This window comes from Carcharhinus amblyrhynchos, chromosome 5 (assembly GCF_965287045.1).
Source record: "Carcharhinus amblyrhynchos chromosome 5, sCarAmb.v2.hapA, whole genome shotgun sequence".
Taxonomy (NCBI): domain Eukaryota; kingdom Metazoa; phylum Chordata; class Chondrichthyes; order Carcharhiniformes; family Carcharhinidae; genus Carcharhinus; species Carcharhinus amblyrhynchos.
Genome location: NC_137328.1, coordinates 106,425,752 through 106,449,758, shown reverse-complemented (window position 1 = coordinate 106,449,758; position 24,007 = coordinate 106,425,752). Strand labels below are relative to the sequence as shown.

At 42.7% G+C, this 24,007-nt stretch overlaps 1 protein-coding gene across 1 annotated transcript in view; it reads left to right on the top strand.

Annotated features, from left to right (window-relative positions):
- The window catches only part of snx25 (sorting nexin 25), a 217,221-nt gene that overhangs the window by 76,448 nt on the left and 116,766 nt on the right, over positions 1-24,007 (top strand). The window contains exon 4 of the mRNA XM_080189403.1: positions 20,851-21,067. Coding sequence (XP_080045529.1) covers positions 20,851-21,067 — 217 coding nt within the window. The remainder of the gene's footprint in view (positions 1-20,850; positions 21,068-24,007) is intronic.

The following is a 24,007-nucleotide window of genomic DNA, read 5'->3' as shown; positions in this document are numbered from 1 at the left end:
ATGATGAACAACTGAACTGATTTTAGAACTTGTTTATCACCGCTGCTCACCACCTTTACAAAAGCATGAATGTAAATGAAAATTGTCCTCAATTATTCCTGGCCATAAGTTAACACAAAGCTAAAGTCTGCACCATATTTTATTGCCTATTATGGAAGGTCAACTCGCATGTAAGACCTCATTGCTTTCCAATCAAAATATCTGATGCTGGGTAACATGAGACCAACTGACGTTCAATAGGATTGAGATTGCTGACTATAAAGAAGGAACTTGTTTATGTGACGCCTGTCACATAGTCAGGATGTCAGGCAACATCTGTACAGAAAGAAATAATTAGCTACGAGGAGAGGTTGGATAAAGTCAGTTTGTTCTCACTAGAACAATGGAGGCTGAGGGGTGACCTGATTGAGGTCTATAAAATTGAGCAGCAAGGACAGAGTGGATAGTCAGATTCTCTTTCCTAGGGTAGAAAAGTCGAGTAGTAGGTGACATAGGTTTAAGGTGCATGGGAAAAAGTTTAGAGGAGATGTACAAGGCAAGTTTTTTTACACAGAGGGAGGTGACTGTCTGGAACGTGCTGCCTGGGGACGTGGTGGGAGCAGGTATGATAATGTAATTTAAGGCACAACTAGACAAATACATGAATAGGATGGGAATGGAAGTATACGGACTCCGTAAGTGCATACGGTTTTAGCTTAGGCAGGCATGATCGGCTCAGGCTTGGAGGGCAGAAGAGCCTCTTCCTGTGCTGGACTTTTCTTTGTTCTTTATTAATGTTTCAAGTCTGTGACCTTTCTACAGAAGTGGAAACTATCACAGTTAACAGATTTTGGCAGATAGAGGTGGGAAAAGAAAGAGCGGAGGAAAGAACTGGTTATATTCAATCTCCATTATCATGCTATCAATCCCTTATGTAAGACTATGTATCATATTTTTAAAAAGAATTTTTTTATCAAGTTCAGAGTCATTGATAGAATGGAATATTATGTTTTTTTAAATGCAGCTGATGGGTTCTGACACATGTAAAGCACTGAAGTTTCACCCTTGTGTTTTATCCTGATAAGCCCATCTTTGGCACCTGCTGACAAATGGATGGCTCAGGCATATTTCCATCGTAGCTGTCTTGAATGTAAATGAGTTGGGTTGCATTGTTAATTTGTCAGATGTTAATCTCAGCTATGGGCCAACAATCTACTGAAAGGGAGTTTTGTTTTTTTTTGTTTGGCGAGTTCGTTTATGCTTCTCTCAGTCAGAATAAAAATTCAAACATAAAATCTAAATCCTCATCAATCCAACAGTGTGAAGAGAACAAAACTGCTATGGTTTCCAACTGCATGACCTGCATACATCGATTAAAAACCATTTTCTTGCATTGAGCATCATTTGATTTGGGTCTAAGATTCCCCTGGTCAGGAGAAGGCGGTTTGTGAATAATAATTAAATTGGCACTGTTCAAATGTCTATTTCCGTGTCCACTAATCTGGTTGATGTCTGCTATTTTAGTAACTCGTTTTAATGTAAATTTAAATATTTCTCCGTGCAAGCTGCAGTTAGGGCAAGGCCAGTTGTGACAATAGGGCAGGTTTAAAAGTGTTTTTAAGACCTAATTAGGTTTCTCTTGGCCCACGTGAAGTGTTGGAAAAGGCACACTTCTCTTCCTTTCGCTGGCAGATTTCCCAATCCCTTGGAATCCTGTGCTGTGGTAGTAAATTGCACTGTGGAAATCTGAATTAAATGTCTTAATAAAGAGTCCCATCTTTCCACAGCGGGACAGAGACTGGGAAGCCCCAATATCCACTCCTAGAAAAAGATGTGGGTGTATGCACCATCATGTTGGGCACTTGTTCTCTTATATAAGAGCTTGATCATCCCCTGCACTGCCTGGCATGGGGTGGAGGAAGTGCTGTGGTAGGTTAATGCTGAGGTCTCAGACTTTTGTGTAACAATCAAAAATTAAAGCATCTTTGAGAAAATGAAATGAAAAGGCAGCATTTTGTTAGCTGAGTTGTGTCATACCATGCAGCAGACTTAGCAGTGTAGCATGGATGTGGTGTCAATTGAATTCTTTGTAGTTGCTGGTAGTAAAATTGATCCTAAGAAGCCTGAATGCTGCTGTTGCTGAAGACAAAAATGAGATGGTGTGGTTGATTCTCAGTCTGTCATGCTCATGACTTGAATTGGCTTGTGAGCAGCTGATGCCTGAATAATCTTAGCAGCGCCTGTAATGTTGCTGCTGTGTCCTGTGGTCTGTCTGTCTTTGAAACTTGTTATAAATAAATGGTGTTGAGTGGCTTGAGATCTCCCTTGATATTAAAGACACAATAGAAATTTTAGTTTGGTACAATTGAAATTTTAAAAATGCCACGAACCATCTGTCTCGCTCACTATGATTCCCATGGTGGGTGGGGTGGGAAAATTCTGCCCATTCGTTAGGGTATTATCAAAAGGATAGTTTTATATACCATGATGTGGAGATGCTGGTGTTGGACTGGGGTGGGCAGAGTAAGAAGTCTTACAGCACCAAGTTGAAGTCCAACAGGTTTATTTGGAGTCACAAGCTTTCGGAGTGCTGCTTCTTCAGGTGAGATGTGGGTATGCCGGCGTTGGACTGGCGTAAACACAGTAAAAAGTCTGACAACACCAGTCCAACCGATTTATTTGATAATAGACTCACAAGCTTTCGAGGTTTCCCTCTTCGTCAGGTGAATGGAGAGTTCTGGCCTCAGACAGAGCACAATCGATGTCTCGGCGCTGTACACCAACATCCCCCACAACGATGGCATTGCTGCGACTGCCTCAGTACTCAATGTTGACAACTGCCAGTTTCCAGATGCAATTTTACAACTCATCCGCTTTATCCTGGACCACAATGTCTTCACCTTCAACAACCAGTTTTTCATCCAGACACATGGAACAGCCATGGGGACCAAATTTGCACCTCAATATGCCAACATCTTCATGCACAGGTTCGAACAAGACTTCTTCACTGCACAGAATCTTCAACCAATGCTATACACTAGATACATTGATGACATTTTCCTCCTTTGGCCTCATGGTGAACAATCACTGAAACAACTATATGATGATATCAACAAATTCCACCCCACCATCAGACTCACCATGGACTATTCCCCAGAATCAGTTGCATTCTTGGACACACGCATCTCCATTAAGGACGGTCACCTCAGCACCTCACTGTACCGCAAGCCCACAGACAATCTCACAATGCTCCACTTCTCCAGTTTCCACCCTAAACATGTTAAAGAAGCCATTCCCTATGGACAAGCCCTCCGTATACACAGGATTTGCTCAGATGAGGAGGATCATGACAGACACCTCCAGACCCTGAAAGATGCCCTCATAAGAACAGGATATGGTGCTCGACTCATAGATCAACAGTTCCGATGCGCCACAGCGAAAAACTGCACCGATCTCCTCAGAAGGCAAACACGGGACACAGTGGACAGAGTACCCTTCGTCGTCCAGCACTTCCCCGGAGTGGAGAAGCTATGACATCTTCTCCGGAGTCTTCAACATATCATTGATGAAAACGAACATCTCGCCAGGGCTATCCCCACACCCCCACTTCTTGCCTTCAGACAACCACACAACCTCAAACAGACCATTGTTCGCAGCAAACTACCCAGTCTTCAGGAGAACAGTGACCACAATTCCACACAACCCTGCCACAGCAACCTCTGCAAGACATGCCGGATCATTGACATGGATACCATCATCACACGTGAGAATACCATCCACCAGGTACGTGGTAAATACTCTTGCAACTCGGCCAACATTGTCTACCTGATACGTTGCAAGAAAGGATGTCCCGAAGCATGGTACATTGGGGAGACCATGCAGATGCTACGACAATGGATAAATGAACATCACTCGACAATCACCAGGCAAGACTGTTCCCTTCCTGTTGGCGAACACTTCAGTGGTCACGGGCATTCAGCCTCTGACCTTCGGGTAAGCATTCTCCAAGGCGGCCTTCACGACACACGACAGCGCAGAGTCGCTGAACAGAGACTGATAGCCAAGTTCCGCACACGAGGACGGTCTCAACAAGGATCTTGGGTTCATGTCGCACTATCTGTAACCCCCGTGACTTGCCTGGGTTTGCAAAACCTCACTTACTGTACTGTCTGGAGACAATACACATCTCTGTAACCTGTGATCAGTGCTCCTTCCACTCACATTGTCAGCCACTTCAGGTCTTGAACAGCAGGTTAGGTGTAAGGATTTGCATTCTAATCAGTAATCTCTAAACTGTCTGTGCTTTATATGCTCTGTCTGAGGCCAGAACTCTCCATTCACCTGACGAAGAGGGAAACCTCGAAAGCTTGTGAGTCTATTATCAAATAAATCGGTTGGACTAAAACCTGGTGTTGTCAGACTTTTTACTGTCAGGTGAGTGCAGAGATAGGTTTCACATATGCTGCATTTGTGAAATGTACCTCTCCACTCACCTGATGAAGGGACAGTGCTCTGAAAGCTTGTGATACCAAATAAACCTGTTGGACTTTAACCTGATGATGTGAGATGTATTGCTCTGCCCACCCCAGTTCAATGCCAACATCTCCAGATCATCATCAGCTAGGGTGAGACGATAGATGAACGTGGACCAGTCCAGTTTATAGTAGACCCACAAATGAGATCAATAGTATTATACCTTGTTGTTCACTGTTGTAATTTATTTCACAACATCCTGCGTTGCTTGGGAGAAAAAATTAAGTACTGGTTTATTAATATGGCTTCTGAGTTTCACTGATTGTGCTGATAGTCAAGTAGAACTCAAAGGCTAGTGAATGTTTGTGATTAATGTTACAAAGATGGTTCCCAAGCAATACTGTTAACCTGAGGGTTGGTAGGGTTTTTGAAACTCTGGAGATTCAGCAAGTTATTTCCCCTCTTGAGGAATATGTGCCAACAACTCAATGGGATGAAGTTTCCCGAGATGGATAAATTCTTGTGAACTTAGGTTAAAAATCTGATACCTTTGTCATGGTCCCACATGGGAGACTTGTTTAAAAAAAAGTATCACATGGGATACAGGGTAATTTGATTTGGTGGATTCAAAATTAGCTCAGTCGCAGGACAACTTAGGTGGTGACAGAAGTCTGTTTTACTGTCTGGAAGTTGGTGTCCAGTGGCATACCACAGGGATCTATGTTAGGCCCCTTATTATTCATCATTTATGTAAATGACATAGGTGATTCTGGTGGGGGTAGAATTAGTAAGTTTGCAGATGACACAAAGATTGGCTGGATGGTTAATACTGAGGCAGAGTGTCTTAGGCTACAAGAAGATATAGATGGAATGGGCAGATAAGTGGCAGATGGAATTTAATCCTGAAAAGCATGAGGTAATGCACTTTGAAAGAAGGGTTTGAGGGTTATAGGTGGGCCTGGTAGGTAGGGATATGATCGGTGCAACTTGTGGGCTGAAGGGCCTGTTTGTGCTGTAGTGTTCTGTGTTCTATTTGACATACAATTACTCAATGAATGGTAGGACACTAGGGATTTCTGTGGAACAAAGGGACCTTGATGTGTTTGTCCACAGATATCTGAAGGTGGAAGGACTTGTTTGTAGGGTGGTGAAAAAGATATATGGGATGCTTGTCTTTATCAGTCGAGACATCGATTACAAAAGCAAGGGAGTCACGTTGGCATTTTATAGAGCTTTAAGGTCACAGCTAGAATATAGTGTGCAGTTTTTGTCGCCACATTATAGGAAGGATGTGGTTGCATTGGAGGGAGTGCAGAGGAGGTTCAACAGGATGCTGCCTGGGATGCAACATTTAAGTTAGAAAGGTTGGCTAGATTTGGGTTGTTTTTGTTGGAACAGAGAAGACTGAGGGGTGATTTGATTGAGGTATTCAAAATTGAGATGTGGAAAAAGTGGATAAGGAGCAGTTGTTACCCTTAGTTGAAGAGCCAATCGCAACAGGACATAGGTTCAAGATGAGGGGCAGGTGGTTTTGTGGGGGATGTGTGGAAAAACATTTTTACCTATAGGGTGGTGACGGTCTGGAATGCCTGGGATGGTAGTTGAGGTGGCATGCCTCGTATCCTTTAAAAGGTTTCTGGATGAGCTATTGGTACATCATAACATTCAGGGCTATGGGTCAAGTGCTGGCAGATGGGATTAGTTGGGAGTTCAGGTGTTTCTAACATGTCAATGCAGACTTGTTGGGCCGAAGGGCCTCTTCTGCACTGTATGATTTTATGACTCTATGATACATTTTTGGGCAAAGAATCAGCCTAGGAGTGGACTAGTTAGCAAATTTAAAATGATTCCGATTGTAACTTGAAGAAATTCCTAATCCCCAGAGGCTTAAGTGTAAGTAGTCTTGCCAACTCTGAATGCATTTCCAGGTGCTTGTTTAGATTGTAATAACTAGAAAGGAGACCATGTCTGCTTACTGTAGAGCAATCTGCTGTCTCATTCCCCCTATCCCAGAAATCCTGCGAGTTTATTTTCCTGCAGTGCACATCCAATTTTCTTTTGAAATCACCGTCTGTACTTCCGCTATGTTTTTAGGCCTTGAGTTCCTGGTCATTGCTACAGTGTGAGGAGAGGCTGAATAAACCAGGCTTGTACTCGTTAGAGTTTAGAAGAATGAGGGGAGATCTCATTGAGACATATAAGATGATGAATAGGATGGATAGGATAGAGGTGGAGAGACTCTTCCCGCTCAGAAAGGACAGTAGGACTAGGGGGCACAGCCTCAAGATAAAGGGGGGGCAGTTTAGAACGGAGTTGAGGAGGAACTTCTTCACTCAAAGGGTGGTGAATCTCTGGAATTCTCTGCCCATTGAAGTGGTGGAGGCTGCCTCGCTAAATATGTCTAAGACGCGGGTTGATGGGTTTTTGATAAGCGAGGGGATTAAGGGTTATGGGGAGAGGGCGGGAATGTGGAACTGAGCCACGACAGATCAGCCATGATCTTATTGAATGGCGGGGCAGGCTCGAAGGGCTAGATGGCCTACTCCTGCTCCTATTTCTTATGTTCTTATGTTTTAAGAAAAACTTTCCTTGCTGGGAACTTTGGGAAAATCTTAGGAATGCTTGCAACTAAGTTGATAAAGTAGACCCAAATTGGAGGAATCATTCCAAATTTCCACTTGTATTTCCAGGAACCCATAATGCCAGAATGTTTTGAACTATAGGGTAGGTGGAGAAGTGTAACTAATGGAGTCTGCAATGAGGTATCCTACACCAGCAAAATCTGTGCCAATAATGTAACAGTGATTGTTTACATCCAAAATCACTATCATGGGTATAGAAGGAGGCCATTTAGCCCCTCTAACTAACTGTTCCACCATTTTTGACCTGTGACCCAACTCCATATACCTGTCTTTGCCTCGCTGCCTTTAATACAGATTAACCAAATCCAGCAGACTCAGGTTTAAAGTTAACAATTGACCTAGTATTAGTACCTTTTACAGGGGAGTTCCAAACTTCTACAGCTCTTCACTTCTGAAAAGGTGGAAAGAGTGGTCGATAATTGGAGAGCTGGGGTGAGGGAATTCAAGAGCACTGGAACTAGAAAGTTGAGGAACGAACACTGATGATGGGTCAAAGGCAGTTGGGAGGAACACCAAGTTCTTGGACCATGTTTGTGTATGCATCTACGTGAGCTAAAAAAAATTGTGGTTAAATGTCAGTTATTTTTAGTGCAAGTATATGAACCCCAGAGTCCTTGTTACTTAGTGCTATGAGAGGATGTTAAGGATGAGTAGGTGTGTGTCTGCTGTGGAAAGCTGTGATGTCACTGAGCTGCATGTCAATCCTAATGAACAGCAGTTATAGGCTGATAACTGCAGATTGCTGAGAGCTATGACTTAAATTAGTCTGCAGTGTCAGACTACTTACAACAAATAAGGACAGTGGCTTAACGGTCATTACTGGCAAAACAGCCTAGTTATTCCTTGCATGACCTCGAGTTTTCAGTTGCTCTTATCACTCCACTAAGCAGTTGCAGTTTTTATTCTATCACTATTAAAGTAAAAATGCATAATGATGAATTTCTCTCAATCAAAACTGAAGCCTTTCTTTGCAATCAGTGACGATCTTGGTTGTATTTTTTCCTTGTTTAACATGCCATTGACAGGTAGTGTGTGTGGGGAACCTGTTTTTTATTAGAACATAGAACATTACAGCGCAGAACAGGCCCTTCGGCCCACGATGTTGCGCCGACCAGTTACAAAAACAATGACCCACTAGCCTATACCAATCCCTTTTCGTCCATAAACCTATCCATAGATCTCTTAAACACCCCCAAACTAGGCGCATTTACAACTGCAGCAGGCAGGGCATTCCAATCCCTCACCACCCGCTGGGTAAAGAACCTACCCCTGACATCCGTCCTGTAGCTACCCCCCCTTAATTTAAAGCCATGCCCCCTCGTGCTAGCTTTCTCCATCCGAGGAAAAAGGCTATCACTATCCACCCTATCTAAACCTCTAATCATCTTATATGTTTCAGGCCTTTTCCAATTGCGCTCTCTGGTTGGTGGTTAGGGAATGAATATAAGTTTTATATTCTTGATCCTTTGATAGTTTGAGTCAATACTCTCCCTTTTCAAAGCACGAAGAAAATTACAGCACGTGAACAGGCCCTTCGGCCCTCTAAGCCTGCACCGTCCATGCTGCCCGTCTAAACGAAAATCCCCTACCCTTCCAGGGACCATATCCCTTTATTCCCATCCTATTGATGTATTTATCAAGACGCCCCTTAGAAGTCACTATCGTATCCACTTCTACTACCTCCCCCGGCAGCCACTACTCCGTTTAAAAAAAACCAAAAACTGCCTTGTACATCTCCTTTAAACCTTGCCCCTCGCACCTTAAACCTGTGCCCCCTAGTAATTGACTCTTTCATCCTGGGAAAAAGCTTCTTACTATCCACTGTCCATGCCTCTTGTAAACTTGTAGACTTCTATCAGGTTGCCCCTCAACCTTCGTCATTTCAATGAGAACACAGCAAATTTCTCCAACCTCTCTGTAGCTAATGCCCTCTGTACCAGGGAACGCCCTGGTAAATCTTTTCTGTACACTTCCCAAAGCCTCCACATTCTTCTGGTAGTATGGCGACCAGAATTGAACACTATATTCCAAGTGCGGCCTAACTAAGGTTCTATAAAGCTGCAACATGACTTGCCAATTTTTAAACTCGATGGCCTGGCCATTGAAGGCAAGCATACTGTATGCCTTCTTGACTACCTTCTCCACCTGCATTGCCACTTTCGATGACCTGTGTACCTGTACACCCAGATCCCTTTGCCTATCAATACTCTTAAGGGTTCTGCCATTTACTGTATATTTCCTATCTGTATTAGACCTTCCAAAATGCATTACCTCATGTTTGTCTGGATTAAACTCCATCTACCATCTCTCCACCCAAGTCTCCAACTGATTTATATCCTACTGTATCCTCTGATGGTCCTCATTGCTATCTGTAAATCCACCAACCTTTGTGTCGTTTGCGACTCACTAATCACACCAGTTATATTTTCCTCCAAATCATTTATATATCTCACAAACAGCAAAGGTCCCAGCACTGATCGCTGAGGAATGCCACTTGTCACAGCCCTCTCAGAAAAGCACCCTTCCACTACTACCCTCTGTCTTCTTTGACCAAGCCAGCTTTGTATGCACCTTGCTGGCTCACCTCTGATCCCATGCAACCTCACTTTCTGCACCAGTCTGCCATGAGGGACCTTGTCAAAGGCCTTACTGAAGTCTATGTAGACAACATTCACTGCCCTACCCTCATCAATCATCTTCGTCACTTCCTTGAAAAACTCCATCAAGTTCGTGAGACACGACCTCCCCTTCACAAAACCATGTGCCTCTCACAAATACACTCTCACATTTCCAAATGGGAATGAATCCTGTCTTGAAGAATCCTCTCCAATAATTTCCCTACCACTGATGTAAGGCTCACATTACCTGGATTATTCTTGCTACCCTTCTTAAACAAAGGAACAACATTGGTTATTCTCCAATCCCCTGTAGCCAGTGAGGATACAAAGATTTCAAGACTCCAGCAATTTCCTCCCTTGCCCCTCTCTCAGTATTCTGGGGTATATCCCATCAAGCCCTGGGGACTTGTCTACCTTAATCTTTCTCAAGAACCCCAATACCAACTGCTTTTTGATCTCAACATGACTCAAACTATCTGCACGTCCTTTCTCAGACTCATCATCCACCAAATTCTTCTCTTTGAATACTGACGCAAAGTACTCATTCCATACGTCACCCATTTCCTCCGGCTCCACGCACAGATTCCCTCCCTTGTCTTTGAGTGGGCCCCAGGGGTCGGTGCTGGGGCCTCAGCTTTTTACCATTTATATAGATGATCTGGAGGAGGGAACCGAGTGTAGGGTGTCGAAATTTGCTGATGACACCAAGATTGGGGGAACGGCAAATTGTGCGGAGGGTGTGGAGAGTCTGCAGAAGGATCTAGATAGGCTGGGCGAATGGGCCAGGAAATGGCAAATGGAATTTAATGTTGGCAAGTGTGAGGTGGTCCACTTTGGTAGGAAGAATGGTAGGAAGGACTATTACTTACGGGGCGAAAAATTGCAGCAGGCGACGGTGCAGAGGGACCTCGGGGTCCTTGTGCATGAGTCGCAAAAACCCAGCTTGCAGGTGCAGCAGGTGGTCAGGAAGGCGAATGGGATGCTGGCCTTCATAGCGAGGGGGATTGAATATAAAAGTAGGGAGGTCTTGCTGCTGCTGTATAGGGCATTGGTGAGGCTGCAGCTGGAGTACTGTGTGCAGTTTTGGGCGCCGCACCTGCGCAAAGATATTTTGGCCTTGGAGGGAGTGCAGAGGAGGTTTACTAGGCTGATACCGGAGTTGAGGGGGTTGAGCTATGAGGAGAGGCTGAATAAACTGGGCTTGTACTCGTTAGAGTTTAGAAGAATGAGGGGAGATCTCATTGAGACGTATAAGATGATGAATGGGATGGATAGGATAGAGGTGGAGAGACTCTTCCCGCTCAAAAAAGACAGTAGGACTAGGGGGCACAGCCTCAAGATAAAAGGGGGGCGGTTTAGAACGGAGTTGAGGAGGAACTTCTTCACTCAAAGGGTGGTGAATCTCTGGAATTCTCTGCCCGTTGAAGTGGTGGAGGCTGCCTCGCTAAATATTTTTAAGAAGCGGGTTGATGGGTTTTTGATAAGAGAGGGGATTAAGGGTTATGGGGAGAGGGCGGGAAAGTGGAACTGAGCAGCGACAGATCAGCCATGATCTTATTGAATGGCGGGGCAGGCTCGAAGGGCTAGATGGCCTACTCCTGCTCCTATTTCTTATGTTCTTATAACCCTCTTCCTGGCTACCCTCTTGCTATATATAAAATAAAAAGCCATGGGATTTTCATTAATCCTGTTGGCTAATGCTTTTTCGTTATCTCTTTTAGCCCTCCTTACTCCTTGCTTAAATTTCTTTCTACTTTACTTGTACTCCACACTTTGACGAATGCTTCCTTTTTCTCGTTGACTAGACTCACAACATCTCTCGCTATCCAAGTTTCCCAAAACTTGCCATACTTATCCTTTGAATCAATATAGCTCAACTCCTATTTTAAAATTGCAGTGTCTAGGGAAAGCCGACTCGATCTCCGCCCTCTAAGCACCCACTCTCCCACACTTCTTTGGTGAATTCCACACAATAAATATCAGGGACAACATTTTGGCCCGCTGACTTTTCGTCAGAATAAAGTAAATGATGAAGTTCCTTAGGATGCACTTGAACCATCAGAGCAAGTAAAGTGTTGAATGTCTCCCTTGATGTTTGACATCTCATACTTACGGAGTTTGGTTGAGTGCCAGCCTAGATTAGCTACCAACTAAGCCAAATGGAAATTTTTGTGTGGAAGCTCACACACTGACCATTTCAGTTGTACAGCTGATAAAGGATTCCAGCTTCTCCCTTGAGGCTAGATTTAAATATCTTGGATGAACGTAGATCAGTACAGCACAGGAACAGACTCTCTGGCCCACAATGTTGTCATGATGTGGGTATGCCGGCGTTGGACTGGCGTAAACACAGCAAAAAGTCTGACAACACCAGGTTTTAGTCCAACCTATTTATTTGATAATATACTCACTAGCTTTCGGGGTTACCCCCTTCGTCAGGTGAATGGAGAGTTCTGGCCTCAGACAGAGCATATACTCTCCATTCACCTGACGAAGGGGGTAACCCCGAAAGCTAGTGAGTATATTATCAAATAAATAGGTTGGACTAAAACCTGGTGTTGTCAGACTTTCCACAATGTTGTGCCAAACATTATGCCAAATTAAACTAATCCCTTCTGTCTCTTTTGGTCTGATCTCTCTATTCCCTTGCATATTCATGCTCCTCACTATCAACATTATTTATGACTCTCAAAATCTTATAGATTTGTATCAGGTCTCCCCATAGCCTCTGCTGCCCCAGAGAAAACAATCCTAGTTTGTTCAGCCTCTCTTTATAGCTCTTACTTTCTAATCCAATCAGCATATTGGTAAACCTCTTCTGCACCACCTCTAAAGCCTCCACATCCTTCCTGCAATGTGGTGACCAGAATTGAATGCAACACTTAAGTGTGGCTGCAACATGAAATCATGACTCTTGTACTCATTTCTCTGACCAATAAGGACAAGCATGCCATACACCTCCTTTACCACCCTGTCGAATTTGTGTGGTCACTTTCAGGGAACTATGGACTTGAACCAGAAGATCCCTTTGTTCACCAATGCTGTATACATATCATTTGATCTTCCAAAGTGCAGCACCTCACACTTATCTGGATTATGTTCCACCAGCCATTTCCCTGCAACTGATTTATAACCTGCTGTATCCTTTGACAACATTCTGCATAATCCACAACTCTACCTATCTTTGTGTGGTAGAAACCATAGAAAATTATAGCTGAGAAACAGGTCTTTTGGTCCTTCTTGTCTGTGCCGAACCATTTTTTACCTAGTTCCACTGACCAGCACTTGGATCATATTCCTCCACACCCCTCTCATTCATGGATCCATCCAAGTTTTTCTTAAATGTTAAAAGTGACCCCGCATTTACCACTTTATCCGGCAGCTCATTCCACACTCCCACCACACTGTGTGAAGAAGCCCCCCCCCCCCAATATTTCCTTTAAACTTATCTCCTTTCACCCTTAACCCATGCCATCTGTTTTTTTTTCTCCCCTAGCCTCAGTGGAAAAAGCCTGCTTGCATTCGTTCTATCTATACCCATCAAAATCTTATACATATCTATCAAATCTCCCCTCATTTTTCTACGTTGCAGGGAATAAAGTCCTAACCTATTCAATCTCTCTCTGTAACTCAGCTTCTTGAGTCCTGGCAACATCCTTGTGAACCTTCTCTGCACTCTTTTTTAGCCTTATTTACATCTTCCTCTAACTAGGTAAATTTGTCTGCAAACTTACTAACCCATCCGTCTACATTTTCTTCCAAGTCATTTATATATATCTCAAACAGTAGAGATCTCACCACATTTCCCTGTGGAACATGACTAGTCATGGACCTACAACCAGAAAAACACCCTTCCACCACTACTGACTTCTGTGGGCTAGTCGATTCTGAACCCAAGTGGCCAAATCATCGTGGATCCCATGTTTCTAATCTTCTGGATGAACCTACCATGAGTAACCTTGTTAAAATTCTTAAGATCCATGTAGACAACATCCTCATCAATCACCACCTTCACCTCCTCAAAAAAATCAATCAAGTTTGTCAGACACAACCTGCTCTGCACAAAGCCATGTTGACTTTCTCTAATTAGGCCATGCTTTTCCAAATGTGTGTGAATCTTCTCCAATAACTTCCCAATCACTGACTTGAGACTCACCATTCTGTAATTTCCTGGATTGTCCCAATTTCCTTTCTTGAATGGAGGAACAACATTAGCCACTCGCCTGTCCTCTGGGACTTCCGCAGTGATTAATGAGAATACAAAGATCTTTGTCAGGGCCCCATCAATCTCCTCTCATGCCTCTGTCAATAACCTGGAGTAATCCCATCGGGCCTTGGGGACTTATCTGCCTTGATTGCTCTTCAGGAGACCCAATGTCACCAAAGTGGGCCAGTGGAGTAAATTATTTTGCTATCTGGTCATAGAGTGCAGGGCCTGGAAGAGAAATCATGGGCCCTGGTGCTTCCCCTGCTTCTGAGCCCTTTATTGCTTCTCCCCTTCCCCTGCCATCCCCATCTCCCTTTAACATTGTCCCTCAATCATGGATGATCTTTTTCTCCTTTCAAGATTTACCCATCAATTCACTGAACAAGCACAGGCCTGAGTAAAATGATAACGTCTGTTATTGGCATCTGGTAACAAATACAGCGTGGGTCATTAATATTATGAGCAGAATTGATATAATGCAGTGTTATTTGTATATATTTGGGTGATTGTTAAAACAAATTTTACTTTAACAGTATCGTGCATTATCATTAATTGAATGGTAAAATATACCATTTGTTATTTATAACACTAGGAGTACAGTGACACTGATTTTGGTGATGGTCTCAATCCTCATTAACATGATATGCCCCTTTCACCAGATCAACATGGTCGCAGTAAATGCAAATATTTGGAACCTAGATAAATCGCACAAGATCTTTTCCATTCTGTACAAGAATTAAAATACTTTATCTGGGTGAATGATTGTTTCTTACAAGTGCTGTAATTGGATTCTATTTTATCAGTAATCTCACAGCATAGAAAGATCAAAGCGGATTGATTGAACAATATAGGTCTTCGTTGTCATTGAGAAGCATTGGAGCCCTCGAGGGTCCCTGCTGAGGCCAAAGGAGGACAAAGGTTGCTTCACAATTATCTGCGTTTTCTTGGTCAGCAGTCCTGAAGATTGCTGTTTTGCATTGCAATATATTTTCAGTATTTACTATGCAACACAACTTTACCATGATATTTCATTACTTCAAGAATTCTAGAATAGGAAAATAGATAAGTTGACAAAAGGATGAGATTGGAGTCAATGGATAAGACTCCTGAGAATCATTTGACGTGTAAAATGTATTCCAGATTTATTATGAGCCCATTACACATGCCACGGTGCATGGTGGCACAGTGGTTAGCGTCAGGAATCCGGGTTCAATCCCAGCTTGGGTCATTGTCTACGTGGAGTTTGCATATTCTGCTCGTGTTGATGTGGGTTTCTTCCGGGTGCTCAGGTTTCCTCTCACGATCCCAAAGACATGCGGGTTAGGTGCATTGGCTGTGCTAAATTCTCCCTCAGTGTACCCAAAAAGGCGCTGGCATGTGGCAACCAGGGGAATTCACAGTAACTTTATTGCAGTGTGACTAATAATAAACTAAACTGTCCTGTCAATTTTACACCACAAATCCTGCTCACAGTAAACTTGCAACAAAATTATCAGAACTTCAGCTTTAATTCCACCCTCTGTTCACAAGATAATTATGGATGACGGGGCCACCTCGCCCGGATCATCTCATCCATCAAACGTGCATATTAGCAATAGGAGTAAATCATTGGTCCTTGAGGCTGCTCTGCCATTTGATAACATAGCCTGCATTATACCAGTGACTACAACTAAGTGTTTAATTAGCTGTAAAGTAATTTGCGACATTGTGGAAGTATAAATGAGGATTTTGTCTTCCTTTCATTACATCTGCATGCAATAGTCAGTGTGTCCCTAAGAATAGTGAAATTGGAAACCCAATGTTAATTGTTTAAGGAAAATTAATCACAGCAATCAACTGATTCTAGTAAAGTGGCTACAAAGAAATCATTATATTTACAAAATAATTCAACTCTGTAGCTAATTTAACTTCTCTGGTGCCAACCCATGAAATACCATAAATGGAATCAGTTACTTTTACACAAATGACATTCTCCCCAGGATTTATCACTCAGATATATTCTAGCAGCTCTTGGAGAAGATTGATGCACGGTATAGAGATTCATTTTGGCCTTGACTCGAACTGGATTGTTTCTCCAGAAGCTGTCGTACAAATTGTGTTGCACAGAACGTACAGCCTAACCATAGGTTACATATGATATTACATTACATGGGGTTATATTTCCAAGTCAGATGGTGCGTGGCTTGGAGGAAAACTTCACGGTGGTGGTGTTCCCATGTATCTACAGTATTGATGATGTTAATCCAATTCAGTTTCTGTCAATGCTAACTCCCAGGATGTTGATAGTAAGGGGTTCGGTGATGGTATTGCTATTGGATGTCAAGGGGCAATGGTTAGATCCTGTCTGGCATCTCTGTCACTTGCCACTTGTCAGCGCAAGCCTGGATATTGTCCAGGTCGTGCTGCATTGGACATTGACTGCCTCAGCATCTGCAAAGTCATGAATGATGCTGAACATTGTGCAATCATCAACAAACAGCCTCACTCCTGACCTTATGATGAAAGGAAAGTCATTGATGAAGCAGCTGAAGATGGCTGGATCTAGGACGCTACCCTGACAAAGTCCTGCAATGATGTCCTGGGACTGAGATGATTGACCTCCAACAACCATCTTTCTTTGTGCTAGGTATAATTTCGATCAGTGGAACATTTTTTCCCCAATTCCCATTGACTCCTGTTTTTCTAAGGCACAGATAGCAGATACATTGGTCTTCCAAAAGCTCCCAAACTTCCAGCGGATTGGAAAATTGATGACCTTAATACCTTGAAGGAAGGAAGCAGAAAGCAGCAAACCATAGGCCAGTTAACTTAATATCTGTCATAGGGGAAGTGTTGGAATCCATTATCAAGGAAGTTGTAGCAGGATACTTGGATAATCCTAATTTGATCAGGCCGAGCCAATTGGATGCTATGAAAGGGAAATTGTGTTTAACTATTCTAAGAGTTTTTGGCAAAGTAACTTTCATGATGGATAAAGAGAAACAGGTGAGTTTGGTGCACTTTGGTTTCCAAAAGACATCTGATTAGGTCCCACATCAAAGGTTAGTCCATAAGATAGCCTATGGCGTAGACGTATCATCTTAACATGGATAAAGGATTAGTTGGCTAACACTAAATAGAGGACAAATAAATGGGTCTTTTTATGATTGGCAAGCTGCAGCTAGTTGAGTGCTACAGGGATTAGTGCTGGTCCTCAACTGCTTACAATCTCTACCACTGACCTGGATGAAGAAAGTGAATGTATGCTAGATTAAATTCGCTGATGGCACAAAGGTAGGTAGGAAAGTAACTTGTAAAGAGGAGGTAGGGAGTCTACAAAGGGATATAGATAGGGTTAAGTAGGCAGACTGGTAGAAGTAGGAACATCTCAAGATATTCTGTAAGGATATCAATGAGAATAACCAGGGAAAGAATAAGGCCTATTAGGGACCAGGGGGCAATTTGGGTGGAGTCAAAGGACATTGATGTTGAATGAATACTTCACATCCATCTTTATCTAAGAATGAGGACAGTGGTATAGAATTCAGGGAGAGAGACTGTGAAGTTCTTGAGCAAATTGACATAGGAAAAGACAAGGCATTGGAGGTGTTGGCAGCCTTAAAAATGAATAAATCTCCAGGGCCAGATGACCTGTGCCCTAGGTTACTGTGCGAGGCAAGGGAAGGGGATTGCAGGGACTCTGACCCAAATTTTCAATTCCTCTCTGGCCATGGGAGGTGCCAGGTGACTGGAGAACAGCTAATGTATTCCATTAATTAGGAAGGGCTGCAGAGAGAAACCAGGAAACTGCAGACCAGTGAGCCTCAGTTTCCCTACCACGACATGAGGCTCACTGGTCTGCAGTTTCCTGGTTTCTCTCTACAACCCTTCCTAATTAATGGAATAAATAGTTTCCCTACCACGACATATTAGAGAAACTTCTGAAGGAGCGCATCTATCTCCTCTTGGAGAGACAAAGCTTGATCAAGGGTAGTCAGCATGGCTTCATCAGAGGAAGGTCATACCTAACAAATTTAAATATTTTGAGGGGGTGATCAGGTGTGTAGACAAGGGTAGTGCAGTTGATGTGGTTTACATGGATTTCAGCAAAGCCTTTGACAAGGTCCCACATGGGAGACTTGTAGGTAAATTCGCATGGGATACAGGGTAATTTGATGAAGTGGATTCAAAATTGGCTCAGTTGTAGGAGACAGAGGGTGATGACAGAAGGCTGCTTTACTGACTGGAAGCCACTGTTCAGTGGTATACCATAGGGATCTGTGTTGGACCCCCTGTTCATCATTTATATAAAAGACATTGATGACTATGTCGGGGTAGGATTAATAAGTTTGTGAATGACACAAAGATTGGACATATGGTTAACAATGAGGTGGAGTGTGTTGGGCTACAAGAAGACATAGACAGAATGGCCAAGTGGGCAGATAAGTGGCAGATGGAATTTAACCCTGAAATGTGAGAGATGATGCACTTTGGAAGGAATAATTTGACAAAGTACTCAATGAATGATAGGACACTGAAGTTCTGTGGAACGAAGGGATCTTGATGTGTCTACCCACAGATCACTGAAGGTGGAAGGAGTTTTGTAATCACCTGATGAAGGAGCAGCTCTCCGAAAATTCAAGATCCCAAATAAACCTGTTGGACTTCAACTTGGTGTTGAGATTTCTTACTACTGGGGTGGTAGAGGTGGGTTGGCTCACGTCGTTTACAAGTATTTCGTAAACACTTGGTACATCATAACCTTCAGGGCTATCGGCCAAATGCTGGCAGATGGAATTAGGTGAGAGTTCAGGTGTTTCTAATGTGTCAGTGTGGAATCGATGGGCCAAAGGGCCTCTTCTGCGCTGTATGATTCTAAGTGACTCGCAAAAAATTTGGCAGATGGAGAATAGAGTGGATATATGTGAACTTACTCACTTTGTCAAGAAGAATGGAAAAGCAATATACTATTTAAAGAGAGAAAGATTGCACAACTCTGGTACAGAGGGAGTTAGGTATCCCAGTGCATGAATCACAAAGTTAGCATGCTGATGCAGCAAGCAATTAGGAAAGCAAATAGGGTGTTGGTGTTTATTGCAAGAGAAATTGAAAGTAAAAGTAGTGAAGTTTTACTACAGCTGTGGAGGTCTTGGTGAGATCACACCGTAAGACTTAAAACATAGGAGCAGAATTAGGCATTCGGTCCATTGAGTCTGCTCTGCTATTGAATCATGGTTGATATTTTTCTCATCCCCATTCTCCTGCCTTTTCCCCATAATCCCTGATCCCCTTATTAATCAAGAACCTATCTATCTCTGTTTTAAAGATACTCAATGACCTGGCTCCCACAGCCTTCTATTGCAAAGAGTTCCACCGATTCACCACTCTCTGGCTGAAAAAATTCCTCCATCTCTGTTTTAAAGGATTGTCCCTCTAGCCTGAGGCTCTGATTCTGGTTTTTCCTACTAGTGGAAACACGGTCTCCACGTCCACTCTATCCAGGCATGTAAGTTTCAATAAGATCCCCCCTCATCCTTCTAAACTCCAACGAGTACAGACCAGAGTCCTCAACCGTCCTCATACGAAAAGCTCTTAATTCCAGGGATCAATCTTGTGAACCTCCTCTGGACCCTTTCCAAGGCTAGCATATCCTTCCTTAGGAATGGGGCCCAAAACTGCTCACAATACTCCAAATGGGATCTGACCAGAGCCTTATACAGCCTCAGAAGTACATCCCTTCTCTTGTATTCTAGCCCTTTCGAATGCTAAAATTGCATTTGCCCTCCTAACTGCCGACTGAACTTGCACGTTAACCTTAAGAGAATCTTAAACAATGACTTCCAAGTCCTTTTGTGTTTCTGATTTTCTAAGCATTTTCCCATATAGAAAAACACCTGGAGTAGTGTGTATGGTTTTGGTTTATTATTAATAGATAATTGCTTTAGAAGCAGTTCAGAGAAGGTTCATTTGACTTGTTTCTGGGATGATGGAGTTGTCTCATGAAGGTTGAACTTTATCTTTTGGAACTTAGGAGAATGAAAGATGATCGTATGGAAGCATATACGATCCTGTGGGGACTTGATAAGGTGGATACTTGGGGGATGCTTCCTCTGGTGGGGGAGACTAAAACTAGGAGGCATAAGTTTAAAAGTAGAGGGTCTCCCTTTTGAAACAGAAATGAGGCGAATTCTTCAAAATGGGTGTTGGTATGTGGAATTCTTTCCCAGAAAGTCGGGGTGGCTGGGCCTTTAAATTTACTTTAAGAAAGAGTTGGACAAATTTTTGATAAACAATAGTGTCACTATGTTATGGAAGTAAACAGGAAAGTGGAGTTGAGACCACAACCAGATCAGCCATGATCTTATTAAACCGCGGAGCAAAGGGCCAAATAGTGCACACCTGCTCCAATGTTCCTAATTGATAAATAAGAAACTTCAGCAGTAAAAAAAAGTTTGACAGCCACATCCATAGATAAATAATTTCAAGGACCTTTTAAGTTATAGGGTTGAATTTCTACAAAGGCCCTTTGTTGTGGGGAAAAAAGGCCCTTTATGTTTCTCTGTGATGGCAATGGATTTCTTTTGCCAAAGAAACCATGGCTGATTTGTGAGTCCTTTCTCAGAGAAATTACAGACCCACAATGTGGCCACCACCTGCTAGATTTAAACAGGCTGGTACGTGTGGGCTGAATGTGAACCTAGGATGGAAGGGAGATTTGTAAAACTTTTCTTTAAGCAATTCCTTAGTGATAAATAGGAATTTTGTTTCCAGACTTGCAAAATGATAAAATGAGCGATAGTGAATCAATAACATTTGCGTCACTGGGGTTTCAGTTGACGTTTTGCATCTGTGCACCCCTTTCCTCAACTAAAACGGGATTTGGGTGATTTTTAAAAATATATATCTTTCTTTCTTCTTCTCTGTAGCATGTTTATATGGTTTTGTTTTTCAGTTTTTGACTACAGCTACAGGGACTACATCCTTTCCTGGTATGTGAAGATTAGCAAAGATGAAGGACAATTGTACCACATGCTTTCAGAAGACTTCTGGGAAATGGCAAAGCAGTTGCGTGTTCGACTAAGCAACGTTGACATTGTCAAAGTCGTTTGTAATGATGTGGTCCGGACTGTGCTTGCTCACTTCTGTGACCTCAAGGCAGCGAATGCAAGGTAAAGATTGGTTTGAAATGTGCACTTGGTTATATTGTCAATTTTTGTCCCTCCTCATCTTGTCTGAAGGTCCTTCCTCTTTACTGGAATCTCCTAAGCCTAAATAACTCCATTGAGCCATGATAATGATTGCTAGTAAGCTGTTTGACCATGGGTGACTTTGTAGCTGAATCCCATTATACCTTCACCTGCCAGAGCAGAATCCTGTTTGATCGATCTCCTCTGGCTTAATTACACTGAGAATAATTCTATTGGTCCAATCCTGACTAAAGGCAACCAGTGCAGTGAATTGGGTGTGCAACATTCAATTGAGCATTTTCTATTCACAAAAATATAAGAAAAATGCATTCTTTCAATGTCAATCAGCACAGGCCCATATTCTGTCAAAGCTAATTTGTGATACTCTGATATAAATAATTTTAGTGGTACCCACAAATGGAGAATTAACATTTAGTTCTCCTTAATACAGTGCATGCAACACATTGTATGTTTGTAAATGTGTATGATCGCTTTTTCTCCTTTACCATTATGATCTTTTTTAAAATCCTATCTTGGTTTCAGTATAACTAAAAGCTTCCTTCCAATTTACCAACATTCATTTTTAAAAAATTCTCATCCCAGTGTCCAGGATTCTCCATTGCCTTGCCCTCCCTAATTCTACAACCTCCTCCAACTCACGGACCATTCAGCTTTCCTCTAATTCTGGTTTCCTGAGCTGTTTCCCATTCTTTCACCTGGCAGTGACTATGCTTTTAGCTACCGAGGCTGTAATCTCTAGAATTCTGTCTCATAGCTCTCTGACTCATCACCTATCTCCCTCCTTTAAGGCCTCTTTGACTAAGCTTTTAATCACTCCTCTAATATCTACTTCTTTACTTCAATGTCTTAATTTTGTTCGTGATCACATTTGTGTGAAACACCTTGAAAGACTTCCCAGCATTAAAGGTTCTTTAGTAATGCATGTTGTTGCACGTGCAATAAGTGAAGTAAACCCTGCGAGTGAGTGAGAACTGGGCAGCTTCTCTCAGGCTGACACACCAGCTAACAACTGTAGATTTATATTTTTCATTGTCCCCATAGTGTTTGTGCTCATCAAGATGAAAGATGGTGAAGCAAATCCCCATAATGTTAGCACCAGTAAATTTTCAGACAGAGTATTTGGCTGAGGTGCCACCTCAACCATGTGACTTATCCTCAGATAACCCCTGTTACCACTTCAGTGTCACGTTTTCATTTCCAGCACTAATTCGTTTGCATCTTCTGAGTGAGGGTGCCAAACATGTAAGTTGCATCCTGTGCACCCGCTTTCGGTAGGGTCATCTTGTCCCTGTCTGCAAACTCATGCTTTAGATATTATTTAATCTGATTGACCTAGAATGGTATGCAGCTCCAGTGATAGAAGGATAGCATGTCACCCAGCCTCTCAATTGTGAATGTCGATTTCCCTATACATTGTATGGTTCAGTCACAGCTCCTCATATCACCAGGAATTTGGATGTGAAGACAGCGTTCCCCTAATCCACACCAACTAAATGGGTTAAAATCAATCTAGGAAGAGGTGAACCCTCCGACTCTCCTCAGGTTAACAGATTGTCATTTTGGTTTCGAGCAGCAGCTATTCTCGAAGCAATCAATGTAAGATCACTAGGATCAACTCAGAAAATAAATTCAGAAAAAAATTTCTGCTCTTCACTCAGGATAAATATGGATTTCACTGTCCAGGTAGCAGTTGAAATAGTATAGATGAATTTAAGGGGAGGCTAGGTAAATGTATGAGGGGGTAGGGAGTTGAGGGTTATACTGAGAGTTAGATGAGGAAACAAATGAGGAGGGTTAAGTGGAACACAAATGCTGGTATAGACTCATTCATTATGTCATATAGCCTGTATCTGTGCTGCATGTTCTCTATGATGTTATAGAGTCAGAGATTTATAGCATGGAAACAGGCCCTTCGGCCCATCTTGTCCATGCAGTTTTTTTAAACCCCTAAGCTAGTCCCAATTGCCTGCATTTGGCCCACATCCCTCTATACCCATCTTACCCATGTAACGGTCCAAATGCTTTTTAAAAGACAAAATTGTACCTGCCTCTACTGTTATTTCTGGCAGCTTGTTCCAGACACTCACCAGCCTCTGTGTGAAAAAATTGCCTCTCTGGACACTTTTGTATCTCTCTCCTCTCACCTTAAACCTATGCCCTCTAGTTTTAGACTCCTACCTTTGGGAAAAGATATTGGCCGTCTAATTGATCTACGCCCCTCATTATTTTGTAGACTTCTGTAAGGTTACCCCTCAGCCTTCAACACTCCAGAGAAAAAAGGCCCAGTTGATCAAGCCTCTCCTTAGAACTCAAACCATCAAGTCCCAGTAGCATCCTAGTAAGTCTCTTCTGCGCTCTTTCTATTTAATAATATCTTTTCTATAACAGGGGGTTTGAGTTTAAGAACCGTGGGGTTATGCTGCAACTGTACAGGACCTTGCTGAGACCACATTTGGAATATTGTGTGCAGTTCTGGTCACCTCACTATAAGAAGGAAGTGGAGGCGTTGGAGAGAATGCAGAGGAGATTTACCAGGATCCTGCCTGCTTTGGAGGGTAGGCCTTATGAAGAAAGGTTGAGAGAGCTGGGGCTTTTTGTTTTAGAGCGGAGGAGGATGAGAGGCGACTTAATAGAGGTTTATAAGACGATGAGGGGGATGAATAGAGTGGACGTTCCGAGACTATTTCCTCGGTTGGATGTAGCTGTTACTAGAGGGCTTAACTATAATGTTCATGGTGGGAGATATAGGAGGGATGTCCAAGGTAGGTTCTTTTCTCAGACAGTGGTCGGGGTGTAGAATGGACTGCCTGCTATGATAGTGGAATCGGACACTTCACGAACTTTCAAGTGGTTATTGGATAGGCACATGGAGCACACCAGAATGATAGGGAGTGGGGTAGT